Source organism: Macrobrachium nipponense, chromosome 14, assembly GCF_015104395.2.
Source record: "Macrobrachium nipponense isolate FS-2020 chromosome 14, ASM1510439v2, whole genome shotgun sequence".
Classification (NCBI taxonomy): Eukaryota; Metazoa; Arthropoda; class Malacostraca; order Decapoda; family Palaemonidae; genus Macrobrachium; species Macrobrachium nipponense.
Genome location: NC_087207.1, coordinates 5,372,742 through 5,398,079, shown reverse-complemented (window position 1 = coordinate 5,398,079; position 25,338 = coordinate 5,372,742). Strand labels below are relative to the sequence as shown.

At 40.0% G+C, this 25,338-nt stretch overlaps 1 protein-coding gene across 6 annotated transcripts; it reads right to left on the bottom strand.

The window, feature by feature from the left end:
- On the bottom strand, positions 1-25,108 carry LOC135226349 (mediator of RNA polymerase II transcription subunit 15-like). 6 transcript variants are annotated; one of them, XR_010317211.1, is made up of 4 exons: positions 11,584-11,729; positions 10,246-10,371; positions 2,902-7,259; positions 1-2,854 (listed from the first exon to the last, which is right to left on the bottom strand). XR_010317211.1 is itself a non-coding variant. In XM_064265785.1 (3 exons), the coding sequence occupies exons 2-3, from the start codon at positions 10,360-10,362 to the stop codon at positions 5,583-5,585; spliced, it is 1,794 nt and encodes a 597-aa protein (XP_064121855.1). In that variant the 5' UTR covers positions 10,363-10,371; positions 24,952-25,087; the 3' UTR covers positions 1-5,582. The 6 variants fall into 6 exon arrangements, 5 of the variants coding, with proteins under 5 accessions (XP_064121855.1, XP_064121856.1, XP_064121852.1 ...); XM_064265785.1 differs by lacking the exon at positions 11,584-11,729 and adding an exon at positions 24,952-25,087 and having other exon boundaries at positions 1-7,259; XM_064265786.1 differs by lacking the exon at positions 11,584-11,729 and adding an exon at positions 11,831-11,851 and having other exon boundaries at positions 1-7,259.
- Positions 25,109-25,338: the final 230 nt, after the last annotated feature.

The following is a 25,338-nucleotide window of genomic DNA, read 5'->3' as shown; positions in this document are numbered from 1 at the left end:
TTCTCCAACTGGCACAGTTTAATTTTAAGTAACTGCTTTACAAAAGGATTAGTGTACATACAAAAACCCTCTAAAATAACATTTGGATATCTATTTAACTATATTCTCTAATACATAAATATTACAAACTAGAGAAAATATATACTTTACATACTACATTGTGACAATATTTTGTGCCACTTGATTCCTGTATACCAATACAAAAACTTTGCTTTATAACAGCAAACCTCATTTACTTATGCTCTAAAACTAGGTAAAGCTTGTGTTAGCCAGAGTTTGTTAATTCTTATATGAAAAAATTCAAAAGCCATTCTTCTGGTTATAGTACCACAGGGGAGCCCTCTTATTAATCAAACAATCTACATGTAAAATCTTGGGTTTGCAATTAAGTAATTAGTACCTGAAAACTTTACTGATTGTATTTCTTAGGATTCTGAACCTTGTGATTAGCTCTCATCAAAAGTTAGTAGACTACCAAGTTACCCAGGAGTAGAAGGCTGATTATGCAGGAGGCTTATTATTATTATTAACTAATAATAAAGCTTTTCAGACCTCTGAGTCTTAAGTAGACTCTATGCAGGAGGTTTAGAATCATGTTTTGGATACAGAACATAATAAAATGGTATTTATCACAACCAACACTAACCATCTGGTGTTCAAATGAATTACGACACTAGGTTGAAAAATATACACGTGAAAAAAAAAAAAAACATAAAACACAAACCTTGGCAAGGGGGTATTCCTGATACAAAATAGAACTACTGTACATACCCCCATATTCAAGTTGATCTAACAGAAGGTTATGGCATTTATAGTTATCCTTGATTAGTCAAGCACATAACCGAGGACTCTGGAGAAGTAGTACTTTGCCAAGATTTTCCAAATGGACAAAACTGTATCATTCCCTCATCTCCCTAAGTAACCTGACAAGGATGAGATTTTGAAAGGAGCTGACATCATGGGACTTTTAAGAAACTAACCTTTAGTCGTATGTAGAGAAGAATGACTAACTGATCAATTTTTAAACAGTTTCAAATTATTACTTGAATATAAAAACTTCAAAATGTTTACATATGTGAACAAACTTACAAAAAGTGTAGAATTATCAATATGTTGCCTACAAAGTACAAGTAGCCAGTAGCTCTAAAGACTAAAATCCAAGACATAAATGAATGGATATTACAACTTCTTTGTTCTAACACAAAGCATCGCAATTTGTATAAAAATTGTCAGCAGCTTCTGACACTGTAATTAATACTAGTCACACAAAGCATTTTCAAATTTGATTCAGAGTATGCACTAGCACATGCAATGATAGATATATTGATAAAAACACCAATGTAATTTTGCTTAACATGTTCCAACACCCAATCTAATTTTTCCATAGTAATGTAATGTCAGTCAGTTTCATGATCTGAGATGTGTGTCTATACCGGTTCAGATGAGTGGCCCTTTTGTCAATAGTGCATTTGAATATGGAGCTATATGTAATCGCGCACTAGTGAAACTGAATATCATTTTACCAGTTAACATACTGGATCTCCTTGAAATAATAGAAGCGGTAATTCAGAATGGATGTCCCACGTACTGCTCTTTTTTATTCTCTGAAGCTTCCATGTGTAATAAAAAACATCTTATCAAAACACATATCTCATAGTAACTTCATGTTTCTCTTTGTAATAAGTTAAAGTGAATATATTTATAAAATAATAATAGTCGAAAAATAAATGTTATTTCAAACCACCTCAATTTGCTTTATACTTTATATTTAAAGGCTTTTAATATCTTTTAAAAAGCATCAAAGTTGAATAGTATTTGGTTTACCTGACATACTCACATAGAAGAGTGACTGCAGAAATAGTCAACTTTAGGCTATCACAGACCCAGCAGTATAGCATAAGTAAAATTAGAGGTTAGTTCCTTTATGAACACACTGTAATTACATATAATAACATCACCACCAGTGTAACATGAAAGGAACAGCAATAATATAGTTAGAAATACAAACAATGATTACAGCCCTTTCACCAAAGAGAAATGGTATGGGATATATATGGTGGTTAGGATTGCTGATGCCAATACAATTATACTAATAGGATAAGAAACCATACTAATATAATACACAATCCATCTAATCTTGAATACTCTACAGTGCTCCCCAAAACTGATATCAATATTGCACAGACCTTCTTACACATTTACATTTCACAAACACCTCAATACTGAGAAATACTGCAAAATTTAATCAGTCAGCACACATCATGTTGGACTAAATGCTATGGTAATATAAAAAAAATATATAATATATAATAATAATAATAATATTGTCCTAGTAAACTTGGCTGTTACAAATGTATATCTTGGACTTTTAAAGTCCAAGTGACATTGTTAAAAAAAACTAGAAAAAAAAAATTGTATTTGGATTTGGAAAGGACAAAGTGCACAACCTGATTCACACTTCAGTGTTTGTTTGTTTGTTTGTATGGTGTTTTTACATTGCATGGAACCAGTGGTTATTCAGCAACGGGACCAACGGCTTTACGTGACTTCTGAACCACGTCGAGAGTGAACTTCTATCACCAAAAATTCACATCTCTCACTCCTCAATGGAATGGCCGAGAATCGAACCCGCGACCACCGAGGTGAGAAGCAAACACCAAACCAACCACGCCACTGAGGTGCTTTCCACACTTCAATGTAGGGCATTTTTAATACCATCAACATTCTCTAAGCATTATAAAATGTTCACCTACGGGTCTCATGAGTGCCAGCAATAATATAAGTTTGATTTTGTCTAGTTTTGAGAGTTCTCTTGAATAATGTAAGTTCTTCCACCAACTGTGACAATGATTCCCTTGAAAACAAGGAATTAGACCTCCCACCAACTGTGACAATGATTACCTTGAAAACAAGGTTTAAGCTCCATATAAGCAGCCTACTTTATACTCCTTTTTCCTCAAGATTTTTTTTTAAGGATACAACACAGCCTCTACTTTCTTTGACAAAATCATAATAAATCCTGACATTATATCTCTCTCATGGTCAAATGGCTGTTGTGAACCTCAGATGTGGTGATATATCTTTATCCAAGGCCAGACATGATAGTAACCTTGGTACATTTTACACAGATAAATACCTAGGTACATTTTACATTGATAAATTCCCTGATAAAGTCAACCTAAACTGACATTTTCAACTTTACTACTGACATTTTCAACTTTCCATATATGTATTTTTTTCTTCACAATTTAAATGCAGAACAGGACACCATATCATCATCTTGCACTTGCATTACCTTACATGGCAAACAAGGCCAGTGTGACCAGATCAATTGGTTAAAATCCCATTTTACCTACCGGGTAGTTCAAAATTATAGTAGTTTAGTAAATAATTTCTATGCAAGTTAAATGCAGAGCATTAAGATATCCCACATGAAATTACAGAAAAAACAAAATCACAACCTTTAGTAAAGTCTTAAGCACAGAAACCACCATCTGTGCTTACTTTCAATGAACTTTATCACACCATCTTTTAGAGACACACAGGCATCTGCATTAGAGAATATGCATAAGGCATAACTGAAAAATTTAGGAGAAAAGTCATCTTTACATCTGCTGATTTCTAGAATGTAGTATAAAAGAATGATGCAAGATGACTGAAAGAAGAACGCCTAGTTAAATTATGTTAACTGGAAATAGTGTTCTGACCATGGTAATTAAATATTCCCCCTGTATTTTCCATTATGAAAATTAATTTCTCTTCGCCTTTAGAAAGATTATTGACAGAAACAGACCTTGAGAATACTGCACTGCACTGCATGTTCATTAAAAAAAAAATAAAAAAAATAATAATTACTAACATTGATCCTGTCTTAAAATTTGACTATTGTTTAATTTGTTTAATTACATAAAAATCTTCAGTTTAAATAAGCCCTCAACAGCTGGTACACTGCAGAGTCGATCAACCAAACTGGAGCATGGAAAATTGGTACCATGGCAGTTATTACAGAAACTAAGAGTGAACAACCCTATTCACAAGTCATTTTTCTGCAGTGCTGGATGGATGGAACTTCACACAAAATAAAGGTTGGAATAGTAATGTCAAAAATGCTTTATATGTGTTCACACAAATTAATCCTATTATAATTTGTGAGAGAACAGATAACAAAATAATGAAGAACAATAAACAGGACAACATATCCTCAGTGTTGAGATAAATCATCAAAAGATAGTTCACATAAGGGGAGAGTAACCCTGACCTAATCTCATCTTTTTCTCTCCTTGCTTTAGTACTCATTTCTTATGCTGTAGTAATTTCAAAATGACTGAAGAAGCTAGATGCTTATTACATCATTATGGTTACACAATTCTTTGAAGAAAAGATAACTTGAAGGAATTGTTAACTTTTTAAACAATTCGCAATACCAACCGCAATGCAACATTCATCTATTTATCTCTCAAAATGAATGATAAAGATAACAGTTTACATCAGTTGTTGCTGGATGCTGATCACATAGGTCATATATAAAACCAACAAGGTATATGCTTAAAAATTTATATGATGAAAACAACTGGTACTACATACAGTTAAGTTAAATAATACTTTCAGAACACTGTAAAGAATGACCAATAACAGCAAGTGATTAAATTATCTCCCAAGATGAAATTCTACTTTATATAATCACAGTATATATGTATTTTCCTCAAATCAAAATAATTGGAAATGAATAGTTCCAAATTAAAAAGTAAAATTTTTCTATGGGACTCTCATATCGGAAGAGTTTAACTTGCTTATTAAACCCTACACTAGTTTGTATGTAAAATCTGTGGGAGGCAGTTGTTAAATGTCAATAACATCAGTTCCTTACAGCCCTTGAACTGGCTCACAGTAACACTCCAGAAACTGAACAAGAGAATAAACAAAGGCACTAAGTAAGAATCTAACAAAGATAAACTTCTACCTTTTCTATAGATAAGAACACTTCACTTTTTCCAGTTAAATAGACAGGAAAAAAAGATGGCCAACTACCACTTCAAAACAAAAATCCACACTAAACAAAAGTCCTTTGAAGAGTACTGTTTTGTACTTTTCTGTAAAAACAAGCAATAACTTATAGGGAAGACATGAACATACATGGCTACCTTCTACCAAAGCCAGGGTATGTCCTCCGAACAACTTTTCTGACCTCACAAAAGCTTCTGACAATCAACTTAAAATACACTTTTGAAGATATGAGATAAGCAATCCATGCAATAAGTGATATATTGCATACATTTAACAAAAAAAAACTGCAGCATCATCACCTCAAAGAACAAAAAACATTCGGAATATATCAAGAATATTTAACAAACAACTACAAGAATGACACATAAGAGAAGGGATAAGCCATCAGTAGAAATATGTGTATAATTACCTACCAATAAGTCACTCAGGGGGCCCCATACACAAGGCACCTGACTCTTGTTCTCTGTAATAACTTCCAAAGACTATTACTACACATTCATTTGAAAGGCCTATTAGCTGGTGTGCTGGTAGCTTAATTTCCAATAAAATGACATTTGTATATGTACATGAATACACATTTATGTAGTCACAAGAGAATTAGCAATTATTGATGTAAGGGATGGCTTTGGGGCACATGCCTGTCGTACACTCATCTCCCAGCTATGAAGCATCATTGTTAAACTACAATGTGGTGGCATATTCTTCAGCCTCACTAACATGCTTTCTCTGATATTCTTGAGAAAGTCTGTGGTCTCATAGTCTACAGGTAACAAATCACACCTTGGAGTTTTCATAGGGTACGCTGAGGGGATTGTAAGAGTAATTGGAGGGACACATGGCAAATTAGGGTCATCTAACTGACAAATCAAAGTCAGGTCATCACTACCTGGTGGTTGCTGGCAATCTAAATTAACTCTGAAACGTGTATTTAGCCTAGCAACTTCCCCCTGAACAATATCACTGATATTTGGTGTTTCTGGAGGTGGCTGGAGGGGATTGGTACGCTTGAACTTTTTTGTTGGGTTTAATGAATATGTTGGTCCAAGTAATACAGACAAAGCTGGTGAAAAAGTACGGTGTACTGTATGGGAACCCCAGGAATGTTTGAAAGCATTGTTTACAGCATCTACAAGACTGGCAATTCTATTTTCCATACTTGGTGGTGCAGCTGTCCCATCTTCTTCTTTTATTTCCAGCCTCTTCAAGACATCTTCACATTTCTTAAGAGTTTCCATTGACATCCGTCTCTGGGGATTCCTTAAGATTTCATATAGCTGTTTCATCTTTCTTGACTTTTCAACATCTTCATTTCCAATTCTTTCTATAACACGACGCAGGGGTTCAATGTACTTGCTAAGTTCACGTACCTTTTCCCTATATGCAGCATCATCCACTTGACTGTTGGAAACACATTGTGCAGGAGATGGCTGCTGTGGCTGTCCTGGAGTATTGAGCATACCACTGGGTGATGGAGAAGCACTAAGTTGACCTGCACCTCTCCCCATACCTCCAGGTGATGGAACCATAGAAGGAGAAGGGGATATAAATGCTGGGGAAGGCTGGTTACTTGGGGCAGAAAGAGAAGGTACTGGAGATGCACTTGCACAAGGTGTTCCTTGCCTAGGCATTCCTACCAGGAATCCAGGAGAGGGAACCCGTGGTTGCATTGTGCCAGTAGCACGGCCTACATTAGGCACAATCTGAGTGGGAACTTGTCCCATTTGACCAGTGGGCCCACCCTGTCCAGGAATTCCCATCTGGACTGGATTCATTTTACCAGGCTGGTTCAGTTGATTGATAGTTATGTTTGGCTGTTTTTTATTACCCGTCATCTGCTGCATATCATTCATCCTACGGTTATTTCCAGCCCAACTGGACATATCTCCTGTTTGATTTGGAACAGTAGGTGGCATTGGCTGGCCCATTCTGGGATTACCTTGCATAGGCTGCTGGCCAGCCATCATATTTGCATTTGGTCCAGCAACTACAGAACCACCGGCATTAACCATCTGACCTGGACCAGGCCCAACAGAACCTGCCATAGTGCCAGCAGGTCCAGCCATCTGGGTAACTGTGCCAGCCATATGAGTGCCAGGTCCTGCCATTTGCGGATTTGGTCCAGGTGCCAAAAGTACAGCTTGTGAGTGAGGATTATTGTTCTGTTGATTACTGTTTGTTGCCAGTTCACGGAGGTACATGCTGACTCTTGTGATAAACTGTACATATTCCTCTCTCTTTTGTGACCTTTGAAATACCTGCAAAGACAAATATAGACATAACATATTCTCTTGACAGTGAAATTATGACAACATTTATCAAAATCATTATTAACTAAACAGATAAAATACATGTATATGTACTCAGTTGCCACATGATCTTGTGTGTTGTTGACTTATATAAATAAGACTACTGTTTATTAAATTAACTTTGTTAAACTATTAAATTTTATAACAGAATTTACTAACAAAAACTGGTATTCGTATGGGTGCTGATTACAGTTCTAGATTGCCAATTTATATTATTTCTTTTTAATCTAACTTCTTACAAAATAATATTTTAGAGGGTAAACTTCAGATATGTAAAAATATAATTGGGTTTATCAATGATGGTACCATTGAATAAAAAATATGTATATGTTATCTGATGTTAATTCAATATATCCCAGAGCACTAAAGTCCTACTCCTAATAATAACCCTTATAGAAAAGAAATGATTGACTGATTTACATCTATTAAAACTGGAGTCACAACACCTAAGTTATTGACACTGCACTAAAATTATATTATAAACTAAAAGTAAATAGGTATATAAATTTAAAAGGAGTTTCATATAAAAACATATCTAAAATATATGCATATGTATAGTATATGTCATCATATCTGTTCAAATATACTATACATAAAACACATACTTTATATGTATATGATCTAAATTTTGTTGAGGAGGCCTGCCTCCCTCATAAAGATATATAAGTGCTCTATATTATAGCTTGGATAAAACGTCCTTCTCTGTCACATCACCAAGACAGGAATGCATGTCTCAGATTCCCATTCGACCAGCAAATGTGGAGGATTCTGCAGACACTTTTATTAGATGTCAAACAATCGGTTTGAAGAACTGTGGAACTTATTTCTATCACGCCAACTTCATTGTCACTACAGATTGATGTGGCAAAGGCCTAAACTACACTGCTTCGAAGATAAGGATAACGACAAAGATAATTGAGGAGACTAAAGAAATGGAACTTAAGAATGGTAAGAATACAAATGGGGTGGGAAGATCATAATACAAAAGAAGCTATGAAGAGACGTGGAGTCTAGCAACTGGATAATATGATTAGAAAAACATATACATACTGACTTTATGCAAGAAAAATAATGATTATCAGTGTTAGATAGATGAGCAAATGAATAACAAGAGTTGATTTACTGTGTAGGGAATTCGCCTTGGCAGTGAGATAATAACCTGAGAGAATGCTACAAGTTACTCTTCTTTCAAGGGTAACTTAACATCAAATTGGTTGCTTAGGAAATGATATGAAGAGGTTTGTTCACTGTATGGACATATATGCTGTACACTGCACAATAACAAAGTGCATGAAAATAAAGAAATTTCTTCCTAATACATATTCCAATATGAGTGATAAACAGAATTAGAAATAAACTATATCTGTGATGAAGCAATATATATACATACATAAACAAAACAAAAAACAATAAATATAAAAGTAAAACATTCCAGACATAGCAATGTTTCTTCTGAAAAGATAAAAATAGGGAGATAAGAGCATATGTACAGTGATGTTCAAAATTCACTAACTGGTAATCTAGCATGCTTCATAGTTATGTATTATTTCAACTAGAAAACATGATTATTGCATACAATAAGGCCATAATATGTTTCATAAGGGTGAAATCTGCCATATACTTCAAAACTGTAAGAAAATGTCATGGGTAGCCAAATTTCAGAAAAACTCTTATGAAACATTTTCAAAACTATCGTTCACTCATCGCTGAAGCATTTGACCAAAACGAAGTCATCATCAAACCTCAGTTCAAACGTTAAATAAAAAAACGAAAAAAATTGTCATAACATAAATAATGCTTCCAAAGCAAGCATAAAATTTGAAATAGTTGTATTTGATTGCTTTTACACCTCAAAGCTGACAAAAATTTAATATGTATTTACGTACATAAGTAGAATGCGCTCACCGATATCAACGTGTGAGGGGAGCATGTGTGACGTATCATTAGTGTCAGTGCAACAACAACCACCTGGTGTAACAAAGTGGGTCTACAATGAGTAGTGACTATGATATTATCTTGAAAACCTTTACTTTATATGTGTTAAGGAATGTTTGGATTTTCTTACATAATTATTCGTTTTATTTCTTAAACATTTCAAAATTGATTGTATACTAGCAAATATTCGCCTATGCAATTATTCTTTTGTCAAAGCCAAGATATTATCCCTAGGCCTAGGTGTTAGATTTCTTTTCTTTACACTTAACATTCATATCTTTCTATTAACAATTTCTGCCCAGAAAGCAGATGAGGTTATCTACACATTCTTGCATTTCAAGTTACCTTATGAAAACAAGTGTTCCATATGCCTTGATATTAATACTTATGATAACCAAAATTATCATCATCTTTTATTCCTCAAAGAACAGGTAATGTCTACAAATAAAAACATTAGTAACAGATTACATCTCGGAAGGCTTAGATTATTTTTTTTAGGCCTACAAATCATTTTGCAACATACAGGCAGCTTAAAAATAGTTAAGTGTGCTTTCATTGTTGGCACCGCTAACCTTATCACACCGCACTTTGAAATGAGCAATGTAAAAAATTTTTTTTTTAAATCTGTTCAAATCACACAGATTACGAATTATACCAATGCATAAAAGGGATCATATCTATTCAACCATAAGGAAAATAGGGCTAGCTGTGAATTCGCAAACTTTTTGACATGTATGATATTACAAAAAAAAAAAAAAAAAAAAAAAAAATCAATCATGTCACATGAGATTTGAGCACTACTGTACATACAGCAACAGCACTGAGACAATCTTCTTTCACTGTAACAGAAGTACAGATATACAGAACTATATGAAATACCTGAAATGTACATACGTATATATCATCTGGAAGGTGCATTTAGAAAGATCCAGAGAAGAAAAAAAAGATCCAGAGAAGAAAAAAAAAATTCAGAGAAGAAAAAACAAGACTATGTAATTACCTGCAACTCTAAATTTTGAGCATTGTGAAGCTGATTTGGTGGAAGTTGTCGAATTAATTCTTCTAACTGTTGAATCATTTTTTGCCGAAATGGCCATGTCTTCCAGTCCTCAGCCATGAGTAATTACTGCAGAGAAAAAGATATTGTATATTTAAAGGTTGAGCTACATACAGCAGACATCAAGAGTTAACAAGAAAATACTGTATTCGTTTTTTTGTATGATGTTTTTACGCTGCAAGGAACCAGTGGTTGTGCAGCAATGGGACCAACGGCTTCATTACCAAATACAAATTTTGGGTCAGAAAAGTTGTGGGTTTGTGATGACGGTGATGCTTCTGTCTCCAGCCACAATAATGACTTTGCCATCTCATTTCTTTCAGAATAGTAAGTTGTAGATAAACAGGGCAATGTTTCAATTACTGTTAACAGGACTTTGTGAGCTGTCCTGAGTAATGCAAATACAACGCACTTTGGAAAAATCCCTTATGTGGATGTTTGCAAGCTTTAACAACATAGCCTAATTAAGGGGTGTGGTAAGTGAATTTATATATGAAATACAGTAGGTTTTCCCCTGTAGTTCATACGTCATTTTTACAACTTTGACAATGAAAGCATATCACATTCATATCTGTGTAGGTTTTGAAATGAACAATTAATCATTAAACAATTTTACATCCAATGTATGGCTTCTGATAGTTTGTGAAGCGATTATCAAGAATTTGACTTAAATGGGTAACTAGGCTAGTCTATCTTCAGGGACATAGTTCCTCCAATATTTGGGGCTGTGACATCCTAAGGTAGGTTAGGTAGAAGGGGGTCCATGGGGGGAGGGGGAAACACCCAAGACTGTCCGCATTCAAGAGGGCTAGGTTAGGTTTTTATTTGTAGCATCTGACCGACACATTTGGTGGCAAGTTAAAAAATGAGAAAGAAAATATTGATTCTATTATTGAAGTTGTATCGAGTGGTTTAATGGCCCCTTAGCCTACGATGGGCCTAAGCCTATAACTAAGATGGTGCCATAGTAGGCCTTCAGAGTTGGACTCAAGCCAAAAATATAATAAACAGCCGGCAAGCCATCCCTGTTTGCTTTACATATACAAAAGATTGTCTAAGGAAAGAAAAGCAGCCTAGACTTCACGTAAGTGGGTAAAGTTTAGTACTAGCCTACCGGTAATACCTATAGCTAACTAGGCCTAAGCCTACTTTTATTTCGTACACTGCTCACGTCCCCTTTCGACTACTCTAGTTGAAAGTAAATTCAACTACGCTTATAACAGACTTATGTAGCTCAAGATTTACAAACGGAGGTCAACGACTAGTAAACTTAATACGAACTTTCTAGTTTCCTTTGTAGTTTGACAGATGACACTTTCGATGGGTCTTGGGATATAAACTTCCCTGTGGAGTTCGGGGTCGTTGTTTGTTTTGAGTTTTGTTTACATATCTGCAAAATTTCTTTTTAAAATAGATCCAGTAGTCCAGTAAGGCAATTTATTATTTACTAATCTTTACAATATTTATTTGATATTGAAGTTTATAAAAATTAGGTGACTTTTAGACATAAAATAACAAATGAACCTACACCATCAAATAAAACGCAACGCAGTAGAAACACTTTTAAGTCTTGGTTTAGTGCACAATTCTGAGAAAACAACCTTCTATAAAGGTATCGTATTAATGATGAACCCAGAATAATTCCAGTTTTAATTTTGCTTTTAAAAAATTCAACGAATATACAGTCTAAGCACATTCAACATCAAAATTACATAAATTCATTATATTTTTCCTCTGGAAAATGACTCCTCAATTATTGCAAAGTCAGAAGTTACGGCTTCTGAATATAACTGAGAAGTGTGATATAAATAGATTGTTTCACATGTCGAAGCTAGGTAAAAAAAAATATATCATTCACAAATGTTCAGATTACACTGAAATAATTGATACAATTTGTAGGCAGTCTCGCGATAGTAAAGGGCACATGGAAAAACGAGGTATTCATTAAGTCTATATAGTACCCAGTTTTAAAACCTCTAGTTTTGTGATTTTCCGCGGCATGGTCTCTCTCTTCAGCAGGTGTTTCATAGGTATCTAGCCAGTTCTTTCAAGACATATACCTATATGTTCGAAACTCTAGTTTGATCTGATTTCAAATATTGTATAAAACTGTTTTCCACGTCTACTCTTAAATGATTCGGCTTTGCCTTTCTGCTGTTCTCAATTTCCAGCAACTTTCCATTAACAAAGGATAGTTGACCCTTAGGACAATATATTTACTTGAATCTGCGTTTTTCTTGGCAAGATCCATTGGCTCAGTTACCTTTCTTGATTTATTTTGATATAATATAAATATATAATATATATATATATATATATATATATTATATATATATAATATATATATATATATATATATATATATACATATATTTACATATTTGCTGCCAGAAACCCAGGTATTGTTTGTAAGGCTTTGTAAGGACAACGCTTATTCATAATTTTCTCTGTATATAATTCATCATTCGCGTTGTTCTTACTTCCCCCTGAGAGAGCATTCAGCGGGCTTTCCGTCAGTGTATAAAGCTTGTATAACCACATATTGTGTACTTTTATATTTTGTATTTTATGTCTCTCAAGAAACACAAATCGGGTCTCGCCGACCCACTTTTACTCTCTCGCGGGTCGGTGACCACATTTCCGTCCGCATGCTGTATATTATATTTCCCTTGACTGTAATAAAAATCAGTACACTTCTACCTGCCTCTTTGTCCACCTCTCACAACTGGTGACCCCGGAGTGACGGTGACCCAAGCGGTTTTGGCTCAGCCATTAAGGGACTCACTACCGCCGCTCACCTTCAGAGATCTTTTAACGGACTCATACGGCGCCTCAGTATAGATCTCTGAAAGCTCCTACCGTGGAAATAACCAACGCCTCTAACGGATTAAATACGGCATACCTGCCCAAGGTGTGTTCAGGCGTTTCCTCAAACGGTTTGGCCCGCCATTCACGACTCTGTCGACCGTTTTTGTGAGAGAGGACAATGGGCGCAAAACAGTACCTCGCGGGAAACCTCGCGGGAAATCCGGGCCTCCCCCGCCCCAGCGACGGACTCTGACACAGCGGCCGCTCAAGCTGTCAAATTGCCCCCCTTCACAACGGCTGACCCGTCTTCCTGGTTCTTCCGAGCCGAAGGGCAATTCCGGATCGCGGGGCTCACAAACAAAGTGCTGCAGGCTGACCTCGTCGCAGCGGCTCTCCCGACAGAGGTGCTCGACCGAATATCTAACTGGCTGACCGGTCGAGCACGAATCGGACTTGTCACGCTCGACGAGATAAAAGAAAGGCTCTTGACAGCCTATTCCGTGCCTATCGCTGAAAGGGCCGCCCGCGCCCTCGACCTAGTCGCGAACCCCATGCGCGGCGCCGACACCCAAGATGCCTGGGACACTGTGATGGGCCTCGTCCGTCTGCCCGAAATAGGCCCCGACGGAAAAAAGGTAGAGATCAGCCTGAGCCGCGAAATATTCCTGCGGCAACTCGAGCCGGACGTCCGAAAGCAGCTGACCGACGCGTACACCCTAGAGGACGACGAACTACTAGAGAAGGCAAAGAAGCTGACGTTGTCGAACAATGCCGCGAAGCTCGCCGCCCCCCCCGATCCTCCGTGTGCCTGGCCGCAGAGAAGGAAGAAGACGACGACGACCCAACGCAAGAGATCGGCGCCGTATCCCAAGGGAAGTCCTCCCACACGCAGCGAGGTGAAAACTCCTGGTGCCGCTTCCACCGGAGGTTCGGGAGATTTGCCAGGAGGTGCGAAAGCCCTTTTGCACCTTCCAACAGTCAAAAACGGCGACGGCAAACAAAACCAAGGCCGCCCGTGGCAACGGCCGCGTCGGAACCAGACACCGTAGGGTTCTACGTCCGCGACGCGATCTCCGGCCGGAGGATGTTGGTGGATACGGGGGCAATGCACTCGATATTCCCGCCGTCAGGAAAAGACCGTAGCGCGAGCCCGACAAAACAACCTCCCTCGTCGCCGCAAACGGGACCCCCATCCGTTCCTACGGCACGAAGCCCCTCGAGATATCCATCTTGGGCGAAACTACGTCTGGGAATTTTATTTCCACAATCGCGGACGTCAGGATCCCGCTACTGGGGGCAGACTTCCTGGCGCAGAACGGCCTCCTGGTGGACGTGGGCCGCAAACGCCTCCTCGACACGGGGACATGCCTTTCCCTTCCACTAGCAGCAGGCCCGGGCGGGCGCCCCTACAATTTGTACCATCGCCCCCCACAAATACGGCAACCTCCTGCAGGAGTTCCCCGAAGTCTTCAAGCCGGAACTTCGTCAGGCGGCAGGGACGCCGCCCAAGCACGGGATATTCACCACATAGCCACCACAGGCCCCCCGACACACGCGAAGTTCCGACGACTCCCTCCAGGCCGCCTCCAGGAGGCGAAGCAGGCGTTCTCGGGAGATGGAACGAATGGGCATCTGCAAGAAAGCATCGAGCCCTTGGGCGTCGCCCCTGCACATGGTACAGAAACCTGACGGCACCTTGGAGGCCCTGCGGAGACTACAGAAGACTCAACCTCGCTACAATCCCCGACCAATACCCCTTGTCAAACATGCAGGATTTGACAGGGGCCCTTCATGGGGCGAAGGTCTTCACAAAAATGGACCTCTTAAAATCCTATTTCCAGGTTCCAGTGCACCCCGAGGATGTCCCCAAGACCGCCATCATCACGCCTTTTGGCTCCTTCGTTTTCCATACTCAACCTTCGGCCTGAGGAATGCAGGGGCCACCCTCCAGCGCCTGATGGACAGCATCCTGGGGGACGCTGCCCTTCTGCGTTCGCTACGTCGACGATATCTTGATTTTTTCCAGGTCCTTGGAGGAGCACCTACATCACGTCCGAGCGGTCCTGAAGCGCCTGCAGGAAAACGGGCTGGTCGTCCGTTTTACGACAAATGCACCTTCGGCGCCGAGAAGGTGGACTTCCTCGGACACGAGATCTCCGCGACGGGCGTGCGCCCCATGGCCTCGAAGGTAGGCGTGGTGCAGAAGTTCCCAACACCAACCACGGTCAAGTCCTGCAGGAGTTCATCGGAATGGTCAATTACTACCGCCGATTCATCCCCGCCGCCGCCCGCCACCATGTCTCCTCTAACACAGGTCCTGAAGGGGAAACCAAAGGCCCTAACGTGGGAGGCCGAACAAGAGAAGGCTTTCAACGAGACGAAGAGGGCCCTCGCCAGAGCGGCGACATTATGCCACCAAGACCCTGCTGCACCTTTACGCCTCACCACCGACGCCAGCAACGTCGCCTGCGGGCTGTCCTCGAGCAGGTGGTCCAGGGCGAGCCCCAGCCACACGCCTTCTGCAGCAGCAAACTATCAGCCGCCGAGACGAGGTACAGCACGTTCGCCACCGCGAACTCCTGGCAGTGTACCAAGCCGTGCGACATTTCCGCTACCTCCTCGAGGGCTCCCCCTTTACGATCAGGACGGACCACCTCCCTTTGGTACACGCCTTCACCAAGGCGGGCGACCTTGGCTTGTCAGCGAGACAACAGAGGCACCTAGCAGCCATCGCAGAGTTCGGTTGCACCCATCCAGTACGTGCCTGGCGAGAAGAACCCGTGGCAGACGCCCTATCGAGGATAGAAATCAAACGCCGTGCGTCTCGGGGTCGACTACGAAGACCTCGCCCGGGAAACAGGCTGCCGACCCGGAGACTGCCGCATACCGCACTGCTACCACCGCCCTCAAGTGGGAAGACGTGCCTTTCGGACCCGCAGGCATGACGCTCCTCTGCGACATCAGCACGGGCCGCCGCGCCCCGCTGATCCCAGCCTGCCTCCCCGAAGGAAAGCCGTGTTCGACGTCATACACGGGACTCTCGCACCCCTCGGCCGGGACGACGGTGCGCCTCCTGACGGAGAAGTTCGTCTGGCATGGAATTCGGAAGGACTCCCTCGAGTGGGCCAGGACCTGCGTGCCTTGCCAAACTAGCAAAATCAGTCGGCACACGGAATCAGGCGTGGGGAAATTTCCGCAGCCGAAACGAAGATTTCGGCCACATCCACATAGACGTCGTTGGCCCCCTGCCCCCGTCGGAAGGCGCCAGGTACCTCCTGACGGTAATCGATCGCTCCACCAGATGGCCCGAGGCAACGCCGATGTCGGAGGCGACCACGAAAGCATGTGCCGAAGCACTCCTCGCCAGCTGGATCAGTCGATTCGGAGTGCCAGACGAAAATCACGACAGACCGCGGACCAGTTTTCCTGTCGGAGTTGATGGACTGCCCTGGCCCGTCTAATGGGAACGTCGCTAACATGCCACCACCGCCTACAACCCAGCAGCTAACGGCATGGTGGAGAGAGTCCACCGTTCGATCAAGGCTTCCCTGATGGCGCGCTGCACCGACGAAAATTGGAAGAGCCAACTACCGTGGGTCCTCCTCGGTCTCAGGACTGCCCCGCGGGCAAACGGCGAGGCATCACCCGCGGAGAAGGTATACGGGGAGCCATTAACAGTCCCTGGCGAGTTCTTCCCGACCAATGCCGACGACGCTGACGTCTCCATCGCCAGGCTTCAGGAATCCGCCGGGAAGTTCACGCCCTGCGTCAAAACCTTCTCCGACAGAACCAAACGTTTCCTCCCGAAGGCCCTATCATCGTGCAAGCACGTTTTCGTCAGGGACGACGCCCGCCGCCCGCCTCTAACGAGACCCTACCGCGGTCCCTTCCGCGTCCTACGACGCACTGACAAGGCATATCTCTTATCCATCAACGGTCGCGAGGACTGGGTCACAATCGATCGCCTGAAACCAGCCCTTCATCATGGACGAGGACCTCGCAGACGCGGATTCCACAGGGCGCCTCAATCTTCCTCGGAAAAAAGCGACTCCTTCGATCGCCAAACCTCCTAGCCGTAGCCGCGGCCGCCCTCGAAAGACGGTCGAACCCCCCGAGGATCACCTCAGGGGAGGCATCCCGTCCCCGGAAAACCCCGAGGATCTACCACAACAACTAATATCACGCACCCGAGGGCGCCTCCGCCGTCCAGCTCGCTTCCGCGAGTGACTACCCGAAGTACAAAGAAGTCAGCCAACAATCATACCTAATTATTGTCTTAGGGGGGGAGTATTTGTAAGGACAACGCTTATTCATAATTTTCTCTGTATATAATTCATCATTCGCGTTGTTCTTATTTCCCCCTGAGAGAGCATTCAGCGGGCTTTCCGTCAGTGTATAAAGCTTGTTTAACCACATATTGTGTACTTTTATATTTTGTATTTTATGTCTCTCAAGAAACACAAATCGGGTCTCGCCGACCCACTTTTACTCTCTTGCGGGTCGGTGACCACATTTCCGTCCGCATGCTGTATATTTATATTTCCCTTGACTGTAATAAAAATCAGTACACTTCTACCTGCCTCTTTGTCCACCTCTCACACTTGCTTTGAAAATACAGTGGTGTTCACGAAGATATACCATAAGAATGGTTGAATATTTCGTTTGAAAATACAGTCAAGCAATGTCTAAATTGACAACCACATTAGATGATGCAGTGCCTTTAGATTCTGGCCGTGTAAAACAAGTCTCTACCTAAATCTTTGGTAATTCATCCAATTTAACAAACAGAAGCAGGGTACAATAAAACTATATATATATATGACAGCATCTAGTTTTATGCAGTACCTCACATAAATCACAAGAAATGGTAAATACTGGCAGATGTCCTGTAAAAACAGTTCTCCTCTCAATATGAAATTAAACTTCAATAATTGTAGCAACCATAGTAAAAAAATATCATGCAATAGCTATCCTCAGGTATTATGCATACAGTATTCTATTCTACACCAGTCAATGCTGCCATCATCATGATAAAGTAATAACTTTGCTGGCATAGGTATGTGAAAACTGATAACACTTACTGCAGGTCTGACCACACAACAGACTTAAAATTTTCACCCCTAACAGTTAGCTCTAAATATTTATCAAGAAAATATACATAAAAAATGACACCACTGTGAAATCCTGAAGAACATCAATTACTTTTGAAAGACAATGTGCTGGTTTAAAAAGCATCACTCATTCATATATTTTATAGATGAACTCTAACACTATATAAGTATTATGCTCTGAAATGAAGGTATCGAAATGTGACTCAATATACTGCTTTACAATGATAACAATAATAATTCAAGCACTGCACTGAAATATTGCTTCAATCACTACATATAAATTTAGACCACTGAATCCCACATTTTCATGAATCATTGACTGTTGGTGACAATGACAGTGATGACATTTACCTTTGAGAGGCATATAAAATCACTAAACATTCTTTCTCTCTTGAACTGGGACAAATTTCACATTAAAAGCTCAAAATTCATAAATACTAGAAAATGGCTTGACAAGATAGGAACCATGTTATCATTGAAAGGCTAACTTTTGTGATTGCTGATGTAACCAACATTTATCCGAGTTTTAAAAGAATCTACATCAAAGGTAAAAATTATATGCTTTTATGAATAAAAGCTAGACATCTAGCTTTTGTAATGTAGTGTACAAGAATTATAGTCTTCATCACACACTGCTGAAGAATAAGACAAGACTTTAACAATGGTCAGATCTAATGAAACCATCATGTAAAGCAAAACATCTAAGGAAGATGAACACCACAAGAGAAATCATGGCCTTGATGCTCAAATATTTGGCCGAGTGTTTCACAGCACTATACCAAGCTGTTTCAATTAAAAATATACAGTTGAAAGAACATTCATTTCTACAACCACTTCAACGATCTGGTCAGAATTTCAGAACACCCATTGAATAGTACACATATATTTTTTATGATTGCAGATCGCAATAAACCACTCCATGTACAAAAAATCTTCTTATGTCACATAAAAGAAACCACTATTCAAAATCAGTAAACAGAGAACAACCATAAATTTAATTGGAAAAAGTTCTACTGCAACAAATCATCCCATACAATCCGAGATTCATACTTATAAAAATTCTGTATTTGAAAGCAAATATATAATCAAAGACTACTATAAACCACAGTAAATTTTTCAATTTAATGTTTCTATTCTACATACTCTAGGCAGATGAGAGTCTCTGTTCAAGATAACAGTACGTTCATGCTCACTTATTATCAGTAGTATATACGACACAATTTTTATTAAGAATGATGTCAATACATTAAAAAATGGTAAAATTACGAAACAATTACATTAGCTGTACATTGCATTACTCAAGGATATTCAAAATTTAAACATAAAAACAACAATTCGTTGCATATACCATTAGCGAAGATAAAAATGACTGATGTGGACATAAGTCACTTCTCACAAATTCTAGTGAACGGTGAGCTTCAAAATGAAATATTAGGCAGAACCAAGTGCATTTACAATCAGGCACATAAGTAAATTATTTAGGTAGAAACTAGTGCATTGGTAACTATTGAAGTTAGAGAAGGTTTTGGGGCACAAGCTTGTCGTACACTCATCTCCCAGCTGTGAAGCATCATTGTTAAACTACAGTGTGGAGGCATATTCTTCAGCCTCACTAACATGCTCTCTCTAATATTCTTAAGAAAGTCAGTTGTCTCATAATCTACGGGTAACAAATCACATCGTGGAGTTTTCATTGGGTATGCTGAGGGGATAGTAAGAGTAATTGGGGGGACACATGGCAAATTAGGGTCATCTAACTGACAAATCAAGGTTAGGTCATCACTACCTGGTGGTTGCTGGCAATCCAGGTTAACTCTGAAGCGTGCATTTAATCTAGCAACTTCCCCTTGAACAATATCACTGATATTCGGAGTTTCTGGAGGTGGCTGGAGAGGATTGTCTCTCTTAAACCTTTTTGTGGGGTTTGAAGTGTAAGTAGGCCCCAACAACACAGACAATGCAGGCGAAAAAGTACGATGCACAGTATGGGACCCCCAAGAATGCTTAAATGCATTATTTACTGCATCAACCAGACCTGCGATTCTGCTGTCCATGGTTGGAGGCACTTCTTCTCGCATTTCTAGTTTTATCAAAACTTGTTCACATTTTAAGAGAGTTTCCATTGGCATTCGTTTCTGAGGGTTCTGCAACATATCATATAATTGTTTCATTTTTCTTGACTTTTCCACATCTTCATTTCCCATTCTTTCTATGACACGACGTAAGGGTACAATATACTTGCTTAACTGACGAACCTTCTCTCGGTAAGCAGCATCATCAACCTGACTGCTGCTGATACACTGTGCAGGCGATGGCTGTTGGGGCTGTCCTGGAGTATTGAGCATTCCACTAGGAGAAGGAGCACCAAGATGACCAGTACCTCTACCCATTGCCCCACTACTACTACCTGCAGGTGATGGAACCATAGAAGGAGAAGGTGATATAAATGCCGGGGAAGGCTGGTTACTTGGGGCAGAAAGAGGTGCTGGAGATGCACTTGTAGAGGAAGGAGTTCCTTGTCTTGGTATCCCTGTTACACTTCCTTGGAATCCTGGAGAAGGAACGCGAGGCTGCATTGTACCAGCAGCACGACCAACTATCTGTGTGGGAACTTGACCCATTTGAGCAGTAGGACCTCCCTGACCAGTTATGGCTATTTGAATTGGATTCATTTTTACAGGCTGACCTACCTGGTTCATGGTTATGTTTGGCTGTTTTTTATTTCCAGCAATCTGCTGCATGTCATTAATTCTGCGGTTGTTGCCAGCCCAATTAGAAATGTCACCAGTCTGATTTTGAACACTAGGTGGCATTGGCTGACCCATTCTGGGATTGCCTTGCATAGGCTGCTGACCAGCTAAAATGGTAGTATTAGGTCCAGTGACCCCTGCAGCTGCCGTTGACACCATCTGACCTGGGCCAGGTCCAACGGTGCCAGACATATTCTGACTGGGTCCACCCATCTGGGGGACAGTGGAAGTCATGTGACCACCAGGTCCAGTCATCTGAGTGGCAGGGCCAGGAGCTGAAAGAACAGCTTGCAAATGGGGATTGTTATTTTGTTGTTGAGAGTTATTCTGTGCCATATCACGGAGATACATAATGACACGGGCAATGAACGTCATGTACTCTTCCCTCTTCCCAGAACGCTGGAAAACCTGAAAGGAAGAAACATTAGTTATCATACATAAGAAAAAGAAATATGATTCAGATTTCAAAATGTCAGAGAATCTAACAATTCTGGTAATATGTTTATGAAACATAACAAAAATTAATATGTTCACCTCATTTGTCTATAATTTAGGTGTTTAAAAGAATTCTTTAGTTAGTACAATACAATTCCTTTGACTTCAAGAGGCAAAATATGTTGATACAATTTCATATTACATACTCTAAAATAAACTTTATTTCAACAAAATTTCCTCTGGTTTTTAAGGTATTGTGACCCACTGATCCTCTTGTGAGGGATCCAATACTTACATGAAAAGAAACCTTAAGACTTTGCTCAACTAATAACTTAATCAATTAATAAATATAGAATTCTCAGTGGACATCAAGCTATTTGGGCAATGTTGCATACCATACTCAATTAAGAGGATTTTCACTGTAAGGACTCAGCAGTCTCATCCGGACAGCTAAACAAAGGAAGTCATTATTCATACCTGCAGTTCCAAATCATGAGCATTTCGGTGCTGGTTGGGTGGAGTCTGTCGTATCAACTCTTCTAGCTGGTGAATCACTTTCTGTCGGAATGACCAAGTTTTCCAGTCGTCAGCCATGATTAATGCCTGAAATGAAACATGCCATAAAACCATTTGGAACATAAAACATATTTTTGAAAAGTATTGTAACCAATGACTCCCATACACACGTCTTTTTCCCGAGTAAAAAATTTCTTGAATACTTTCACATTATAGTGCTACTTTCTTCTAACACCCATGTCTTTATCTGGTTGTCCCAGTGATCCAGACACTATAAAAAAAGTGGCTCACTTGAAAGCAATCCTCAGTTTATTCACAAAGCAAACTATAAAAGGAATGCATATAAAAATACTACAAAGTCCTATTATTAGGCATCCTCGGGACTGATCCTATTCAGAATGATTGGTAATTACAAAAATTAATCACCTTTTATGCAAACCTTCAAGGCAATACATTATAGATAAGCTTATGGGTTCCAAACACCATTGTTTGAAGATAAGTACGTACTGATATATTTTCCATAGAATTTTATCCGTTCAGCAGTCAAGAATAATATATTGTCCTGTTTTGTATACTCAAAAGTAGATTATTACTAATGCATATTTTAATATTTGATGTAAGCACCTTACAAAAAAGAAGATTTACTTTCCTCAGTACTCTAAGTATAATCTCAAAGAGAGAGAGAGAGAGAGAGAGAGAGAGAGAGAGAGCAATCTCCTTGCATAGCAAAACAGGGCAGTAGACCTTACTCCTTGCAAATAAGGATCTACAGCAGAGATAAAGCATCCACATCTATGTTGTTCAGATGCCAATTTCTTACCATGAATAATGGCAATACCGAGTGTAGTCATGAACAAAACAAAAACTCAACATTGGAGGAGGTTCTTGAGTAAAAACTTTTAACAAGTAAAGTCTTTGGATAACGAGTCAGATGTCCATATGGGTTCCCCGACGAAGCTTGAGAGCTGGGTCACCAGCGAGTGGGTGGAATCCCGTTACCGCTGGGTTATTGACAAGTATGCAGGAGGTATTTTCAGCACGTGAGTGGGTGGAAACCCACAGCTGGTGAGTGGTATTCCATATCTCACCTACCTACTGCAAATTAACCACCTTGTTGCCAAGCTTCAACAATTGCTTCCAGCTTTTTGCTTGGAGTGCTACATGAAAGGCAATGATTTGTATATGATTGTAGGAACAAATGGCATATATATTACTGTATAACCTACACGATAATATATTACTGTATAACCTAAATGAAAATATACCTGGAATTACAAAATTGCTGATTTCACTAAATTTTGTATGTAATTAATAAACAGTATTTGAAAGATATACATGTCCATAACACACATATGAAGCCTCTGCCTATTAATGCAAATGATCACTTGAAATACTAGTAGGGTAAACACTGCAGTCGATCCATCATCATCGTGTGGCTCGGCCTTATTCACTCAATATTTAATTGGTGAAATAAGAATACAATTACATCTTTAACCATACCATTCAAAAGATTGAAGTTTTGTCAACATAATGTGATATATGAAAGCACCATACGAACTAAAATAAGCATGTGAGCTCTTCATAAAATAGGGTAAAAAACCGCATGGTACAGGGGTGGACCATGTACGATCAATGTGTACAACCCCAAAAAAAGTACATTATAACGCGTCCTGACATCGGAGATGGGCATCAGACGCGACTTGTTGTTGGTGAGAAACGGAGCTGAAGACCCCTACTCCGGCGTCAGGACGCGTTATAATGTACTTTTCATGGGGTTGTACACATTGATCATACATGGTCCACCCCTGTACCATGCGGTTTTTTACCCTATGTTTTCAAGGCAGTTTTGAAATCCAATAAGGCGGCAACCGCGTGACTTGTCGTTCATAACCACAGACAATCCACCATCTTTCCCAGCCTTCCCAGCACTCATTTGAACAATGTTAGCATATTTAGGGTAAAAAACCGCATGGTACAGGGGTGGACCATGTACAATCAATGTGTACAACCCCAAGAAAAGTACATTATAACGCGTCCTGACACCGGAGTAGAGGTCTTTAGCTTCGTTTCTCACCAACAAAATGTCAGGACGCGTTATAATGTACTTTTTTGGGGGTTGTACACATTGATCACACATGGTCCACCCCTGTACCATGCGGTTTTTTACCCTATGTGACATTTATTGATCTTACTCGAGATTGCAGTTGTAGTTAGCACAATAAAACATTTTGTTGCCTATAGGTATTAGTGAAAGTATGGAAAAACAGGGGAATGAATCTGTGCACCTCACACCATTAGTGTAGTGTGCTGGCAACCATGTTTATGGAGTGACCGCTTAGGAACCAGGTGGGAATGTCCCTTGCTCTTCAGTACTAGCCACTTTTTGTTAGGTAGTAGGTACCTTAAATCTGAAAAAAAAAAATTAGCAGTTTATCTGCTTATACAGCAACAGAATTTTACGATTTCCTCAAAATTAACGGGTCCATGTTCCTTTAGATGTGCTTTTGTTTGCATTCCCCCTTTGTTTCATTTTTTTATACAATCTCTGCTTCTGTAAGCTGATAGTAGGTGAACTGCTCATTTTTTTTTCATACCTAGTGTTCCTAAGCTATAGGTAATTCAAGTAATTTTTGATAAATCTGCGTGCTGAGCTTGATTTTATGAAATCGGTGAACTTGGAAGCCTTAACTGTAGGAATACCTAGGTGTCTTATATGGTAAAGTAGGTATGTGGACTAGTACTAAGCTAGGCCCGAACCTGACGTTAGCCACCTTCATTTGGATATGCAAAGCCTAATTACGTTGACATCCTTAAAAGACCGCAAAAGCGTTGTTAATTATACTATACATATGTCATTCGTTACAACAAACGAGCTGAAAATGGTGTTATCAACAACCGTCGGGTCGAAACCCAATGACCTTTCAAGACGATACCCTTGTTGACTCAACTCTCGGGCTGATGTCGAGCCCACTTCACAGCTAATAAATCTTCGCTAAATAGAACTAATGCACAAAATGCGTATAACGTACCGTATCCTTCAACTCGTGACAAACGAATTATTCAACAACCACAACAAATTAACAACTGCGGGGCATCCCACCCTGGCAATTTCGACAACTTTAACCTTTCAGAACACGACAAACTTTCTCTGCTTCGTACAAAATTTTACGTAAACAAAAGCTGAAGGTTTGTTTGGTATCGTTTGTTGCATCATATTTCTCAACTCATGGGATTATTTTGTGGATCTTTGCTGTGAGACATTTGCAGTTGTTTTGTATGCTTACATAAAAAAATGTGACACAGATTAATTGTTTTTCTATCGTTGTGATGTGGACTGAAATATTTTTTAAAACAAAAACATCGTTGCCAACCAAAGCCAGGCCAAGCAGAGTCGGTCGGTAATTCGGTTTTCACGA

Bases quoted from the DNA above. Each gene is read 5' to 3' on its own strand.
- LOC135226349 (XM_064265781.1), bottom strand. From the start codon at position 22,000: ATGGCTGACGACTGGAAAACTTGGTCATTCCGACAGAAAGTGATTCAC. The intron at 21,380-21,883 runs GTATGAATAATG...TCTTCCTTTCAG, and splicing joins CTCATGATTTGGAACTGCAG to GTTTTCCAGCGTTCTGGGAA.